Consider the following 17,328-nt stretch of genomic DNA (forward strand, 5'->3'; position numbering starts at 1 on the left):
GCTTGGTTAAAATATACTTAAACCCCCTCTTTGCTCAATTTCTAAGAATTACACTGAAATAAATTTTAACATTAATGGTAGGGAATATGAGAACGATTTTGCATAAATCCCTTCAAACTTAAATACAAAAGAATACCTCGCTCCTTCAATGTCACCTTCATTGCAATAAGCAGCAATCAACCTTTGGTATGTAACCTACAAAAAACAAAAAAGGGGAAGTTAATGACTTCCATCCAATAAATGGATACTAGTATTAACACTGAAGATATAAAAAGGTACCTACTCGATTGGGCTGCACATTAGCTTCCTCCATTCTGGCCAAGAAATCTGTCGGAGAAAATTTGTGCTCGTTCTGAAGGTAGACTTTAAGTAAAGCATTATAATGGCTTGTATCATACACAGCACCTAAGGAAATATTTCAACCACAGTCAGTAAACATTGATTCTCTGAATTCAACGTGATTTTATAGCTTTCTCAGGTGATTAATTTTGCATAAATTTTATTGTGTATGAGCCTTACATATAATCAGACTGCTTCCTTTTATCCACCTTTGAAATATCAGACATTTTTATAAAAGGCTAAAACATAACAAGAGTACAGAAACATCATGCACATGCTATTCCACAGTCTACATTACAGATTCAGCAATATTACCATCAAGAAGTAGTTCACCTATGCAACATCTATAAATGACTCAAAAAAAATCTGATAAAATAGCTGGTAGCACTCAGCCCACCAGATGTCAAGATAACATCTAACAGAAAAGTGAAATATATTCTTACAATAATCAAAATCAAGCCAGAGTCCAGCTTAAGCATCTTATAGGGGGAAAAAAAAAAGTCTTTATTATTAATACCCCTAGATGTCAGTATAACTCCCAGAATAGGAAATAGGTCTCACCTGAACAATAAAACTTGGCATTTCTTTGGCAATGCTTATTTGCTATTATAACCCAACATTTAAACACTACTAAAATATATTCAGTATTGTATTTACCAAGAGAGTAACTAAAGTACATAGCTGTTCCTGAAGACAGGCTAACAAAACCAACTTACCCAGTTCTTTCATCTTGTCCCATATCATATGAGCTAGTTCTGTTCTTTCAGGTGACAATACCTCTGGTAAAAGAGCACCACAACTTCGCAATAAAAGCAAGATCTGGTTACTCCCTGGACACCCTACAAGTGGAACACAATCACAACTTTCTTTATAAATAATTACACATTTAATATTAGAAAAAAAGATTTGAGACTGATCCACTGTGGTATTTATGCATATTGTATAGAATAGAATCTTTTCCAAGGTCAAAGTTTTTTACTGAACAGGATATCCAAATTATTAATCTATGACACTGTTACGCACTTTCATGAAAAAGGTTCATGATAAAACATGCTATTTATCATAGAATGGTTTGGGTTGGAAGGGACCTTAAAGCCCACCAAATTCCAACCCCCCGCCATGGCCAGGAACACCTTCCACAATAGCATAATAATGAGCCCAGCTGAGCAGAATTTTTAACAAGTACAACACAAAATACTAAACTCAGATGATCTAATACTTTAAATTTCCTAATCCAAGACCCATAAATGATTTTATCCTACAGGGACATAACTTCCTGGTAAATTTCTAAAATGGCAAAATAATTCATATCAATTCCATACTATTCTAAAACTGGTATTCAGAGACTCCACAGTGAAATTTCCATTTCCACTTCTGTCCATGCTCAATATAAAATCAATAACTTATATACAAAAAAATATTGAAGAAAACTGCGAGAATGCCGGCTTTTTCTGACTTCTGCACTAGCCCCAAAATGCTGAAAAAGAAACTATAAACTCATCTGCTTTTCTCAGACTTCATCACTACTCCTGAGGCTAAGTAAGGCAGAGCTGCAGAATTTATCACAGATTATCCAATAAAATGGAGACAGAATTTTTTTCTCAATTGCATCTTTATAAGCAAACCCAACAATTTCTAATAAAAAGAAGAGTTTATTTAGAAAGTGGGAAGGGGGGGGGGGGGGGGGGGGGGGGGAGGAAGGCAAAAAAAGTTGTCTATTCCTTTCCTATTACAGAGAAAGGTGTACTTCAGAAGTAATTTCATCTAACAAGGAGCAAGGTAAATGTTCACATACAACACAAATGATGAAAAAAATCTGTAAGGTTTTTTGTATCTCAAACACACACATACATGCAGACTTGAAAGACTCAACACTTCCAACACAGCCTGAAGTCTATAAGCATCACTTATGCTTTGTAATTTACTTCCAAATCATCATGCCAACACTCCAAAACTGTGTACAGCCCAGCATAGAGGCCAGAGCTGTTGCCAGTAACTGTATGTCCAGCTGCTGCTATTCACTGTAAATGTAATTTTTAATTATACAGCACTGCAGAAACAGCTATAAATTAATGGCAAAATCAAGTGAAAAACCTCAACTGCAGAAAGCTATATACTGCCTAGAATTAGATCTTTAGGTACTGAAAAGAGTCAGTAAATCTAGGATACCATGTAACTATTGCAAACTGTTTCAGGAGTACAATCTACACCGGGAAAGTTAATATAGAGTATGCTCATCTAGAAAGAAACACAGGCAGCGCTGCGAAAAAATGAGTGACAATGAGAAAATGAGAAGTTAAAACATTGAGAGGGGCCAGGTAAAAATTGCAAATGGGGATTTGAACTTCTGAAGTCATAATGGAGTGGTGAGATAAGTCATACTTGACTAACTTTTAAATCCCTCCATACAATTAGTTCATGCAATAAAAATGCCATCACATCTACAGTACTCATGATGCCAGTTTTACACTAGCAACCAAGTACCTTGAAAGGCAAAAAAACCCCACCCCAAAACAGCAACAATAATTAAAAAGACAACACACCCCCCCACTCCCATCCAAAAAAACTCAACCAAACAACCCAAAATGGGAAAAGGTTCAGCAGTATGAGTGTAGAAAGATGCAGGGGAAGAGATCTACAGCGAACACCTTAATCGAGCATTTTTTGTTTTGTAATTAGAAATGTAAGAATAATATAAACAGGCAATTTTTTTAAGAAATCAACAGTAACTAACCTCCCACACTTTTGCTAAGTTAGTTTTTAACATTATTAGTAAAAAAGGACTGATTTTTTCATATGGAAATATTTTTCATTTATCTTAACAGCATCCTTGTTAAATCTCTTGTGACATTCTACACTTCTTTTAAATTTACTTACACAACCAAAGGAAACCACTACAAGTAATTAATCTTTTCATAATATGACTTCTTAAAAAATGTGTAACTAATCAAATGTCAAGAACTGATTTGCAAATAAGCTTAGAGACACAAAATTCTTGCCAACCCACACTTGCAAACTATGTTTATACCTAAAAAAGACAAAGCAGTCAGAATCAGGAAGGATAACACAAGCAACAAGAAAAAAACTAAGTTCAACAGAAAGAGAGCATGAATTGAAGACTCAGCTTTTAAACAGTGAAGTGCAAAACCTTTAAAAGCACAATCCCAGGTACACAAGCCATGAACAGTCCAGAGTAATACACAGCAAAATTTAAAACAAAACAATACATGCTGCCATTGATAAATATTGGCAGTAGAACTTAAGAGAGCATATTTAGCAAATATCTTCATCGACTCATGCTAACTAGTACCAAACCTTATCAATTGTGGCACCTGGTTTGCACAGTGTTAATATAGACCAGCTATTTTTAACCAAAGGGGTACGGAATCTGTCAGAATGAACAATGCCTCAACTGTTTCTTTTTGTTTTATTCAAAAAAAGGGAAAGCTTTCTTGTCCTGAATAACCACAGCTACCTGGCAGTGTAGAAGCTTGGGGATAACCTCCATATTTCCCCGTATAATTTCATTTTAAAAACAAATCACTTCTTAAGGACAGCATGGCTTATTGCACATATTTGAAAAACACGCTGTGTAAAGCAGACAGATTTGATCCCTGTTCAGAGTGCACAATGCAGTTTTATGAGAAAGGTGTAACATTACCAGAGTAAAGTCCGCACTAAGGCAGTATGATAAGCTTTCTTAAAAGCACACTGAATTTTCACAACTTACTAATTCCCAAAGAAAAAAAAAACCCAACACAAAAGTAAACGTGCATTCAAAGCAAAGTAACACCTCTAAAGCATTTATAAAGTCTGTTCACCAACATATAAAGCAAATTAAACAATACTCAAAACATAAATCTTTCAATTAATTTGCTTGGTTTGATGATTTATTATATTGAGCTTTGAATTTAGCTTTTACTTTGTTTTAATTGGAAGCAGCTTACCTGTTTTACACATTTCACCGTAGATTTTTAGTAGAAGAGTTTTAGGGATGCGGCCAGTTTTTCTGACAGAGTTATCTAGTCTATTTAATGCCCAGTCAAACTGCCTGGTCTGTCTGGTTTGAATTTCTGAAACTGGTTCTTCTTTAACACTTCCCTCCTGTTGAGGTGCAACTGTAAGGAACCTTATTTGATACACAATGTTGCTGCTGAAATAAAAACAAAAACAAACAAACAGAGATTACACTTCATTTTGCAACTAAACTAGCCACACAGTGACAGAGAGATAATGCACTTCTTTCTGATGAAGTTACTGAAACACTTTCCATATTGATAACAACAAATAAATACAGGTAATTCATTACAGTGTCTTTCTACTTAAAAATATATAGTCACATATATCTTTTCACCATGACAGCTGTTTCTCTGAGATTTTCAGTTGGACTCATCTCATGAGTTAAAGGGTTCAAATGCTATTCCCAGAAAAGGAAAAATTTTGAAGCCGTTCAAATGCTACAGAAGTCTATTGCCCCATTACGACTTCTCACAAAAGCTCCTGCATGCTTTTGAAAAATCATACAAAAACTAATGCAGAGGTCAGTGTTTTAGACACCAATGGCTTAACAACGGGATCAGTCCCCATTCTGCAGAATTCACATTAATGAGGACAAAGCGGCCATCCTGTGATGTCAACCAATAAACATCAACACTGGATTTGTTTAAACATTTATTTTCTCAAAATAAAAGTCTGACAACAAGAACTAACACAATGAGAGTCTTATTTCTACCACAACAGTAAGAGCTTGCCAAGTTTGTTTGGTTGTTGTTGGTTTTTTAAGAATAATTTGATACACAGAAAAATAAGGAAATAGTATTTGTGCCAAAACAGAATTGTGAACAGCCTGGTCAGGTAAAATTATGGTTGCACACATGCATTTTTGGAAGTCTGTTCTCAATTGTCCTTACATCCACTTCTATATACCTTTTTGAAAAAGCTTACTGAAAGCTTTTCAGAATACTTCCAAGTCAGGTTGCAAAAAATGCTTTGAAAGCCAACAGCAACACAGGACTTTCTGTCTTTATAACACAGAAGTTTATACTTTGATTTCCAATAACAATCAAAGCACAAGCGGACAAAACTCCTGTGCCGCATATTAAAAATTAAATGTATTTTTCTATAAAAAATCTGCTATTCTTTTATAGTATTCTGCAAATTACTGAATTATATCTTATGCCACACAGCACACTTGTAACAGTAAATGAATTTATATCTACAGTTCTTAAGTGCAGCACTGTTTTAAGAAAGCAATCTTTGTAAGATTCTCCATATGTCAAAACTCACAAACTTTTTGAAGCACTTGCATAGCTCCATAACATTAAGTATGAAGGTAAAAACAGTATGTGCATACTCCAAAATATGCTGGTTAACAGCATGAAAGGACTCAAGTTTCATTTGTTATTAAACTCTCCTTGCTTAGCATTTAGCATGATCACAGAATTGTAAGACTAATTTGGGTTGGAAGGAACCTTAAAGATCATCCAGTTCCAACCCTCCTGCCATGGGCAGGGACACCTTCCACCAGACCAGGTTGCTCAAAGCCCCATCCAACCTGGCCAGGAACACTTCCAGGGATGGGGCATCCACAGCTTCTCTGGGCAGCCTGTGCCAGTGCCTCACCACCCTCAGGGTAAAGAATGTCTTCCTAATACCTAACCTAAATCTGCCCTCTTCCAGTTCAAAGCCATCACCCCTTGTCCTGTCGCCACATGCCCTTGTACAAAGTCCCTCCCCACTTTCCTGCAGGCCCCTTTAGGCACTGGAAGGCTGCAGTAAGGTGTCCCCGGAGCCTTCTCTTCTCCAGGCTGAACAACCCCAACTCTCTCAGCCTGTCTTCAGACGAGAGGTGCTCCAGCCCTCTGGTCATCTTCATGGCCTCCTCTGGACTTGCTCCAACAAGCCTGTGTCCTTCTGATGTTGGGGGGCCCAGAGCCAAACACAGTACTGCAGGTGGGGTCTCACCAGAGCAAGGTAGAGGGGGAGAATCCCCACCCTCCACCAGCTGGCCACGCTTCTTGTGAAGCGGCCCAGGACATGGTGGGCCTTCTGGGCTGCAAGGGCACATTGCCTGCTCATGGTGAGCTTCCCGTCCACCAGCACCCCCAAGTCCTTCTCCTCTGGGCTGGTCTCAATCCATTCACTGCCCAGACTGTATCTGTGTTGGGATTGCCATGACCCACATGCAGGACCTTGCACTTGGCCTTGTTGAACTTCATGAGGTTCGCATGGGGCCACCTCTCATACCTGTCAAGGTCCCCCTGAATGGCATCCCTTCCCTCCTGCGTGTCAACCACACCACCCAGCTTGGTGGTGTTGGCAAACTTGCTGAGGGTGCACTCGATCCCAGTGTCTGTGTCACAGACAAAGATACTGTTTACACAATGCTGTTTATAACAAGTTTATAATATTATACTGTATCAATTGCTACAGCTGCACACTAAAATATTATACTCACACATGCAGCGTTTCTTTCATACACTAACTTACCCTTCTCAAAGATTAGTAGAATTGGGCATTTCTATTTAGACCCCACCCCCAGGTATTACCAAACATAGTACTGGTGTTTCTGTTAATTTATACTGATTGAAGATATTTAAAAAATGGCAACATAGGTGTCTGAGTTTCAGTTTTAGACAGATGGGAAAAGAGTATGAGAGTATAAAACAAACTGAGGGACTCTTAAAACTTCCACAGGCATCCACCTAAATTACCATTATCAATGTGAAATAGAATGTCTATCATAAGACTCATGAGTACCTTATCATATGTAGGCTTTCAGCATTTGAATAAATTAGACTTTAGCATTACACAGTGCCTTAAATCATGTTAAAGCCAATCCCATAATAAGAGTTTGTTAAAAATAACTGTGGCTTCAAAAATTGGATGAAGGTGCAGGCATCTACTGTCTTACATTTGGTTCGTAGTACTACAACTAAGAACACAACATTTAGGAGAATATTTAAAACAAAAAAGCTAAAAGCTCACTGTGCTTAAAGATGAATGATTAAGCAGACCAGAAACATAGCTTCCAAAAAACCCTGTAAAGTTGACAAATTAAGGGACACAGTATTAGTTTTGATTTGGGGCAATCGATCGAAGGACAGAAGAATGCAGTAGACAACACACTTACTGAAAATTGATACTAACGGCACAACCTCCCTGTGAAACAGAAAAAGAAGCTAACAAAATAAGGCAGTTATTCATGTGTCAGGAATCTTCAACCATCCTGTGTGATTCTTTTAATTCTCAGAAGTTGAGAAAGAACACACGATTAAGGGGAATTTAAAAAAAAAAGCAAGGACAAACATCAAGAAGGCAGTGTTAAACATTTTAGTCAGGAAGTCACATAAAAACACAGCAAGGAAGGCTTCTAAATATAAGACAGGTGGTTTTTAAAAATATACGGTTACTCTTAAAATGGGAAAAAATTACAGATCATACACTGTTTAGCTTTCTAAAAATGTTATTTGCAACCATACTATGTAAATTTTAACCATTTTATCATGAGTAAATTTTAATAAGGAGATGGGGTTGTAGATGAGAACAGGGAAGAATGTGCTAAGTAATTTCTAGAAATATTAAGATATGTTATATTTAAGACACATTAACGGACCTTACTCAATCTCCACTCCTTTGGAATAACCTTAAAAAATTCATTAAAGTTTTGGGAAAAATAAAGATTGATATACAGACTTCTGGCATCACGTTACCTTACAATGTCATAAGCAAAACAAAGAGATATGATCTACTTTCAGTTACAAAAATAGGGGTGCAGTAGTTGTTTAAAAAAAAATTAAAATATACATAACTTTAAAATGTGCTAATCAGGGTCTGTTGCAAAATTGGGAATATACATGTGGGATCCTAAGTTAAGCTATCTCCGGACCCAACTGGGAAAAGAGTGGTACGACCCACGTCCATTCAATAATTTCATTAACAATTTGGATGACAGAAGAGTTAATAAACTTATAAAATTTGTAGACAGCACCATAACAGTGGCAAACTCTAAGGAGAGCCTCAGACTTCAGAGTCATCGTGATTACTTGATGTAATGGTCTGATATCAACAAAAAGGAAATTCAATACACACCAACAAAAGCTTTATGTTTTGGGCAAAAAACCAAATGCAGAAACATAAGATGGTATATGACTAGCTAGACAACAGTACAACAAAAAAAGTACTGAAAATGAGCCACTGCTAAACACAAAACATAACACAGAAAAAAAAAACCCCACACTTAAAATCTTCAACAAAAGCAAAATAGATAAAATACAGAATTATTCTATTTGTCATGGTGTGTTTACTCACAAAAACACAAAAACCAAGTTTAAAAACCTCAAAAAGAATCATCTATCCCATCTCACTCTCCAAGCAGAGAAGCAACTGTACCTAATCCATCAGGCATCACACTGGTAATAATAATTATTGTCATATTAATTGTAATGAAATACTAGAACAGGATACTTTGACAGTCAAACTTTCTCATTTGGAAGCTTATAAAGTATGACTGGGGGAGGGGAGGGAATCTATCATGACCCTGGCACTTCTGATCCAGCCTCAGTGCTAGACATTGGATTATATAGTCTTATGATGTAACTATATTTTTTCAATTATTTTAATTAACTTTGTTCAGAATTAAATGCTATGCTACACCACAAAATGCACGACACTTCTCCAAGGGCTGCAATGAATGTCAAGTTTTTACTTTCATCAGTTACCTGTACATGGCATTTTAAGAATTTCTCCATATGAAACATTACATTTGCAAGCACGTGAAGCTGCACAATAATCTTCAGATGTTTCAATTAGCAATCTGATTCTTCCCCCACATGTGTAATTTCTCTTTACTATGCTTCATAACTATGTTTCTTTGTACCTATCCAGAGAAGCTGAAATGGATATTAAGCCCTATAAAGTGATCTCTCTCCCATTCACACAATCAGAAATTACAAGTAGCCTTCTGATACTACTGTACCTTTACACCATTTTCAGCTTTGTCTCTACAACTGTGAAGATTAAAAGCACAGACCTTGCCTACACAGCAAAGTTTAACCAATTGTACGTTCGTAAACCCAACACACGACCACCCACTATTTAGTGGCAACTTTTCACCTCCAAAATAGCTTATTTTGGAACATTTGGAAAGTACTTGAAGATAAACTGAAAAAAAAAAAAAATTATGCAGAGGTGAAGTGCACATGGGGAAATTCATACTGACTCAAGTAGTAAAATTGTTTGCAATGGTTCAGTGAGAAGCCCAGTACCATACTGATGTACTTACATGTTTTCCATATTTCTAGAGCACACTGAAGGCAGTGCCTTCAGTTTCCTAAAGGAACATATCCTACACATCAGACCAAGTAAAAAATGTCCTATCTTTCCCAAAATTCAAGAAGTAAATGGTTCCAATGCTCTCATTGGCAGCAGCAGCAGGTTTACTTTCTGTAAAACTTGACCCATTCCAGACATTCAAAAAAAGAATCACAAAGCCACCATACAGATATTTGCCTGCCTTTATCAGAGGCACAATAAGGTAGCTGCTACGCTTTTTCTAAGAAAGTACTGAATGTTTTGTTCTTACTAAACTAAATAGGTGAAATGCGTATGAAATGGTTTTCAAAATACAAGCCATATTCAAAGTAGAATAATGGTAAACATAAGAGTTAAAATTCATTACTGTAAATACAAGCACTACAGACTTAGCATTAAATTTACTAAATATAAGACTAAATAAACCACCTGAGATCCCAGCATAATTCACAGGACTGCTAAACAGTATTTCCCCTGACTATAGTCACCTATACCAGGGTCACCTACAAAAAAAAAGAGCCACAATGTTCAGGCCACTGTACCCTTGTTTCAGTGAGATCCAGAAGGATTCTACCTCAGACAAAATTTTGATATTTTATGCAGACTGAGAAATCTCCAGTTTTTTGGAGAACTGTGCCTAAGTGATTCACAAGAAGCAAAGCAGAAACACTTTGCTTTGTGCTATTTCTTAGGAAGTCTCTGGATGTTTTATGTCCATCACTACAACACATACAACAACTACAGCAGTGCAGCTTGTGAAACTTCACTACAACAGAGCATTGCTTCATCACTACCAAATACAAATCTATTGAACACTTCCTCTGCATTTAAAGCCCATGCATTCTACCACTTGTACCATTTTGCTAAAGTAATTAAGCATTCAATTCTAGATTTTTGTCTACTGGTGATGGATTGCCAAGTATGATAGTAAATAACCAAAAACAACTTGTTTGCAGCTAATTAAAAACAAAAAACAAAACCCACACCATATCACACGTTAAGCCATGAATATTTGGGATTTTAACTTCTGGCTTACCCCAAGGCTCAAACCAAATCCCCCGTAGATCTGACACAAGATTCTTTAAAAGGGTATTCTCACCAACATGCTTCACTGTTGTACAAACACACTACAATGTACCAAAAGGCAAAAGTCTTTATAAGGTCAACTTGAGAAGCATCGCACACGGTACCCTCTTACTAACTTCATAAACAATCACTCCTCTGAACGGAACACAGATCTTGCAAAAAGCAGGTTTCACTACAGTACAATCTGCTGTCTGGGGAAATGCTCTTTGCTCTGCATTCCTAAAAAGCTACATTTAATCTTACAGCCAAGAATCTCAAGGTGAAGAAGTGACAGTAAAGCCAAAGATGCCTCACAAGACTTGCACATGGATTCCACTTGATCTTCCTCCTCAGCTATACTTTCAAGATCTATGCCTTAGGAGCCCAATTGTTCTCCTTTTCTCTGAAGATACATAGGGTGTTGACTTCAGGATGAGTATCATAGCACTCACACATCCAAAAGTACAGTTCAACAATACAGCTGCAGTGATCTAACATCACACCATCATCACAGGGTTTGGTTCCCTCTTCTCCTTTTGCCTGTGGTTCCACTCTTCTGGAGTTCATCAGATCCTTAATTGATCCAATAAAACCTGTTGATCCGTCAGAAATGTTCTCCTTGCAGTCTAGCAAATGAAATGAACGCAGTAATAGGTCCAAGGAGCACCATGACAGAGTAGGACAAGCTGTCCAGCAATGGGTGGGCGATCAGTGTGGGAAGAATGAAGCCAATACCCTTTCTCCCAACACTAACTTGCCACAGCAGCAAGCTGTAACATCAAAACATAACATAATCACCGCAAGTATGCAGAATAAAGTTCCCAAAAGATATTCTGATGTTAATTCAAAATCTACTCTGAACACTCATTGACTGAGAGCTTGTAGCTAGTAGCTTGAGTCAGCTACTAGCAGCAAATTCAAGCATTTCTCTCCTTAGCAAAGCTTCTATGAACAAAGTTCCTACAGCTAGTTTGCTGTTGTAGATCTGAAGTTTGTTGTACATCCCATTTTAATTGCATGCCAGAGTCACAACATACAGCTCAGTATATTTCACATCTCATCCTAGAGGCAGTCAAATGAAATCATAAATTTGCCACAGATCTGATCTCATTTGCTATGAAATGCTTCTCAACCAATGCAACTGGATATTCCATCTACTGTCTTAACCCACTTTCTGAAGTTTAGATTAAAAATCAGACCGGTATGACGCTTTGATAAAATCTCTGCTGTAATGTGAATGACTGCTGTCTCACATTTCTAAATAAGTTAACGTATTTGCAACTTTTCTGTAACCATTACTGTAACGAAAGTCACAGACCAGCCTCTGAACTGACTTTATTATGTTCAATGCTAAAGCAACTATACCAAGAACATGTAAACTTAAAGTCATTTACCCCCTTCTCTTGCAAAATGCTAATTATTCCTTGTTATTCATTTACTCTTAAAACTGTGGGGGTTCTTCTCCACTATTCCAATCAGAACTTTATCAATATTCTCTGGAATTTACTGCAGCAGACTGCATTTCACTCTCAAAATACCATCTCAAGACCTGAGCAGTGACTATACCAAGTCTAAAAGTTGTCCATATGTCATTCTAGTTCTTTACAGAGAAAATTTCTTCCAGAAATTAAGGCTTAAGTAGAAAAACACAACAATAGTTATTTAGGGAAAAAAAATAAAATGAAATTATATGCTTAGATGTGCAATTTCAGTTCATAAATGTTGACTTTTTTATTTTAACAAACACTTTGGCCCCAGAGCATCGCTTGTGCACTAGGATGCCTAAATTCATAACTAGTACAGTGACAGTAAGACAAAGATTGTAGGTAAAAAATTATCTTGGGAATGAAATTACTGGACAGAACGTACAAATTCACATGTGCTGCTCAGTCTTACTCCAATATAATTCAGTTTAGACCAAAACCTAAAAACTATGAGCTAAATATTGCTGCTGTTTCCTGTGAATGTATTCTCTACCACGAACCTACTCGCATAGTTAACTAGATCTAGCCTGAGAACTGAAGAGTTTTAGGAACAATCACTGAACTATCCCACATATGACCCCATTTATACTTGAAAATACAGAGGAATATTGGTGCAAGAAAAAAGTATCAGGGGGGTGCAGGGGTAATAACTACAAACCACTAACCAAAAACCCAAAACTCAGCTATCAGAGCCAAGTTACCATCGCATAAAGCACTTTTCAAGTTTTTTTCCAGAAACAGGGTTCTAGGAGAAAAAAATACACTGTTAGTCCTTCATCAAGTCATATGTCAATTTCGGTGACTATTACTTCTCTGAACAAACTAATTACGGAAACTAAGTTTCCAGCTGAGGAAAACAAAAATCAGCTGAATTACCACAAAGTAGAAAAGTTTATTACTGATTTGCCGCTAACCAAACATGTGGTTCTGCTGCCAACCATACAGCAGACATCTTCCCAGTTCCCTGGTCCCTCCTGCACAGGTCTACTTCATCCTTCCCACCAACTTTAGCACTCAACAACCTGTTACGTTTCCATCACTAAAACCAGCAGAAAACTGTTGGTTGATTTTTTTTTTTGTAAGATTTCTGTCAGACTACCAAATAAAATCGGCTCACGATCGGTTTGATAAGCACTAAAGTTAGTGCATGTAGCAACAGATTTATTTTGGTGGTGAGACTTGCCTGTAGGAGTTCTCTATTGCTGACTCTTGCCTGTTTCCATCCCTTTTCCTGAACCAGCTCTGGAATTTGTGAATTGTGAAACCGGAAGAATTTTTTGCCATTCTAGATTCTGTTCCCCAGAAGACTTTGTGAACAGAATCTAGAATAGCAGAAAACTGTTTTGGTTTTCTGCCAGGAATTGTTACATTGACTTAGAAGGACCACCAACACTATATTAAGGCACAAGCAAAACGGGACAGAAGAACTTTCTCCCCTTCATAGCACTAAGTTATTATGTCAGCTCATAAAACTCCGTGTATGTGTTTAATACTTTTATGTTCTTAATAGTTATGCAAAAATTTGTCTACAGCATCATTTGGACATCTAAGAAGAGATTAATTTCAAGCTCGGTCACTAATACTAACTAAAGCTACATGCTGATAGTTTTTTTCAGATAACAACTCTGTGTTGCCACATTGAGAGCTAATGGCAACATTAGCTGCTATCTGAATAGAAGCATCATATCCCCTTCCCACCTGCCTGCACTGAAATCTCAATAGGCTTTGCAAACACTGGAAAAAATACAGCAAACACTTACATCCTTGAAGGAAATGGATCTATACTTCTTTTTAGCTAGACATCTATATTTGCAAGTTATTTTTAATTATTACTTACTTTTATACAAAGTTTTATTGAACAACTGTAATTATAATCACAGCAAATCACTTGACATAAATGAAAAGTCAAGCATCTCAACTCATTGCCAACTCTCTTTTCTCAGACTTAAACCTGGACATGGTGGAAGCCAAGAATCTAACCCCATCACGGCTCAGAAGTCATAAACAGACCTTTCTCATTCAACAAGTCTGAGAACTTGCTGACAATTAAGTAACCCCTAACGTTAAAAAAGCTTGTGCAAGTCTTCATGTAGTTTTAACAGCATACTCGGTAGATGAAATACAAAACATAAATACCAACTCTTTGACACAGTCATCATCTGCACATGGTGCTTCCTTCTTAGAACGAGTAATTAAGGAAAAAGTTACAGAAGCAACCAGCTTGCCTCTACAACAACGGTAACAGCACCCTCATGATCTGTTAAAAACAAACAGTGCATTCAGAAAAACCTGAAATATTGTATGTTTCCTACAAACAGGGGCTCTGACATTTGCTCATGTATCCAAGGCCAAGCCTTATACACTTTGACATCCAAGACATATGTGATCAGGGCAAAAAACATCCCAAATGTGGAGCCACAGTGCACCACCACCAGAGAGAAAGCTTAGCTCTCCCAAAACAAAAATTTTGTTAATTAAAAAAGCAGACTCGTGTTAAGGCAGAGTTGTGTCTCCAAACGTGCTGCAGGGCCCCAACCATGCGTTAGTGGGGCAAGGGGGCAGTTTTCCACCCCACCTGCGCGATGGCAGAGGGGCCCGCAGCGCAGGAATCAAGCCACCCCGGCCGGCTACTGCCACAGCGGAGCCCGGCTGCTGCCCAGACTGCGGCCGTACGGCTCCCCACGGCCGGGCACCGCTCCCCGACCGCGGGGGGACAGCGCTCTCCCCACGGCCGGGCACCGCTCAACCCCCGCTCCCTGACCCCCGAGGGTCAGCGCCCTTCCCAGAGCGGGGCGCACTCCGCCCGGCGACACACCGGTGGGAAGCGGCCCGCCCCCATCGGAGGGAGACGGGGCTCCCCCGCGGCCTTCAACCCCTAGCCGGCCCCGCCGCGCACACGCAGCCGGAGACCGCCGGGCCGGGCCGGGCCAAGCCGCAGGGCTGCCGCCGGCAGCCACAGGGGCAGCGCAGCAAGGGAGCGGCGGCGGGCTCGCCAGTGCCCTTGGACACGGGGACCGCCGCCCCAGCGGCCGCCGGCCCACCGGCGAGCGGCTGGCAGCCCCGTGGCGCCGGGTCTCACCTGGCAGGGGCCGGAGGGCGGGCGGCGGCGGCGGCGGGCGGGCGGAGCAGGAGGGGCAGGAGGCGCGGGCAGAACGCCCGCAGGCGCCCGGCGGAGCTCAGCAGCGCAGCCATGGCCGCCGCGCGCGCAGGCCGCAGAGGAGCACGTGAGGCGGAATCCGCGCTACCGCGCACGCGCACCAGGGGGCGAGGGGGCGGCCGGCGCCGGCGCTCCGCCTCCGCCGCACCACGTGACGGGAGGAACCATTCCCCGCAGGGGGGACCGACGGCCCAGCCCTCGGAATGGACCCGTTCGGGCAACGGCGTGCTTCTAATTCCCTCCCCCGCGCCGCTGATGGGATGCTCCACGCAAGGTCGGCGGCGCAGCGCCGGCGCCGGGTTGGGTCGATCGGCAGCCAACCCGGAGTTGCTCCACCGGAAGGCGGCCGGGAGGGGGCCGCTCGCTGAGGGGAGAACAGGGTGAGCTCTGCGCGCCTCGCTCCTGCGCGCGGGGCGGGGGGGCGGCACCGACTTTCCCAGCGCGGCACGGCCCGGCAGCTGCGTACCGCTCTGCGCGCCCTTCTCCGCGGTTCCGCGGCTGGTGTCGGGCCCGCCCGCCCTTGCCCTAGGGAGGAAGTCACGTGGGCGACGGGGCGCGAGCGGCGCCATCCGCCCGGGGCTGAGCGCGGGCTCCCGGCGCCGCCCGCTCGCTCTGAGGGGAAGGCGGGAGCTGCCGCGCTCGGTAGGTCCGTCACACGGGGAGCCACTAAAAGCGTGGCAGGCGGCGGGCAAATGCCAAGAAAAATGCCTCAGCCTCGCCGATAATAAGAAAAACTTAAGTCCTCGCGTTGCCCCGGAAGGGCGGCGCTGGCGGCGCTTGGGAATCCCGCCGGCCCGTTTCCTTCTGGGATCAAAATGGAAGTGAGGGGCAGATGGAAGAACCTTAATAAAAAAAGAAAAATTAAACTGTGTTTCTCTGCCTGAGCTTGGTTATGTTTACAGAGATGCTGCCTGCTTTGATGTTTCATTTTAGTGTGCAAGTTACGTGGGTTCCTATGAGATAAACCACCAGCTTGCTTAGGTACTTGCAAGCCAAGTGAGTGTTTTCATAAAAAAGCATTTAATTATTCTTGACACAAATGGAAAACAATTACTCCAGGTGACAGATTGATTTTTTATCAAATCAACCACAAATCAGCCATCTGCAATTACAGTTTACTTGGAAAGACTTGCAAAGCCTCCTCATCAAGTGATGCAAAGAGCCCAATTTTTAAAAGTTATGAACACTCATTTTTGTTATTATAAGAAAAGTCCCAGATGTACGACATTTCTTAAGCCTGAAGGCAGGAGTCACAGCTAATAAGACAATATTACTGCTTATCACGGCTTCTGCTGTATCACAGTGTTAGGATATTTACTGGAATACAGAGCTCAGTCTTAATGAGGAGACCAAGATGAATTTTTTAAACCCAAATACAAACAGCACACATGCTAATAGGCCAGCCTAGCTTATGGACTAGAGGCCCTGGGAACTCGCTCTTAACAACCCAATACAAAAGTGTCTACAACACTTACAAATCAGGACCAAAAATGATAGAAGCAAATGACTGGAAGAGTAAGAGAAAATGATGAGATTACATTCATCAGCATAGTAAGAAGTTTCTTGTTGCTGAGACTTCCCTGCTACCGAATCAGGAAATAAGTCTTTAGAAGGAGAATGGTGGCACACGTGATGACCAGGAATGCCTCCAAAGGACAAAGGAAATGAAAAGGTGTTTATTTTACAATCTAGTGAGTGGATAACAGGATCTGAAATGATCTCAGAGAGGAGCTGTCTTTTCACTGCTGAGTGAGAGGTCATGGGTATGATTCAGCTTTAGAGGTAAGGACAGCTATTTGCTTGATGTGGAAAGGAAAGAAGGTCCTGAGGAATTAATTCAAAATGTGATATAGCTGAAGCAGTAGACTTAGAGATAAGTTATTCATGGAGAAAAACTATTGGTGTTTGTATATGAGAATCTAGAGAAAGCACTGTATGGTGGTAGTGTCACCCATAGTAGTTGGGAAACAG

General features: G+C 40.4%; 1 protein-coding gene across 2 annotated transcripts in view; it reads right to left on the bottom strand.

Moving 5' to 3' along the window:
* LRPPRC (leucine rich pentatricopeptide repeat containing) overlaps positions 1-16,084 on the bottom strand; it is a 92,533-nt gene extending 76,449 nt beyond the window's left edge. The window contains exons 1-5 of one of the 2 annotated variants that reach the window (XM_056357161.1): positions 15,280-16,084; positions 4,287-4,489; positions 1,056-1,178; positions 284-405; positions 137-195 (exon numbers count right to left, since the gene is read on the bottom strand). In XM_056357161.1, the coding sequence (XP_056213136.1) occupies positions 137-195; positions 284-405; positions 1,056-1,178; positions 4,287-4,489; positions 15,280-15,926 (1,154 nt within the window). In that variant the 5' untranslated portion in view covers positions 15,927-16,084. Of the gene's footprint in view, positions 1-136; positions 196-283; positions 406-1,055; positions 1,179-4,286; positions 4,493-15,279 lie in introns of both variants that reach the window. The other variant, XM_056357160.1, reaches the window with a different exon arrangement.
* Positions 16,085-17,328: the final 1,244 nt, after the last annotated feature.

This window comes from Falco biarmicus, chromosome 12, assembly GCF_023638135.1.
Source record: "Falco biarmicus isolate bFalBia1 chromosome 12, bFalBia1.pri, whole genome shotgun sequence".
Lineage (NCBI taxonomy): Eukaryota > Metazoa > Chordata > Aves > Falconiformes > Falconidae > Falco > Falco biarmicus.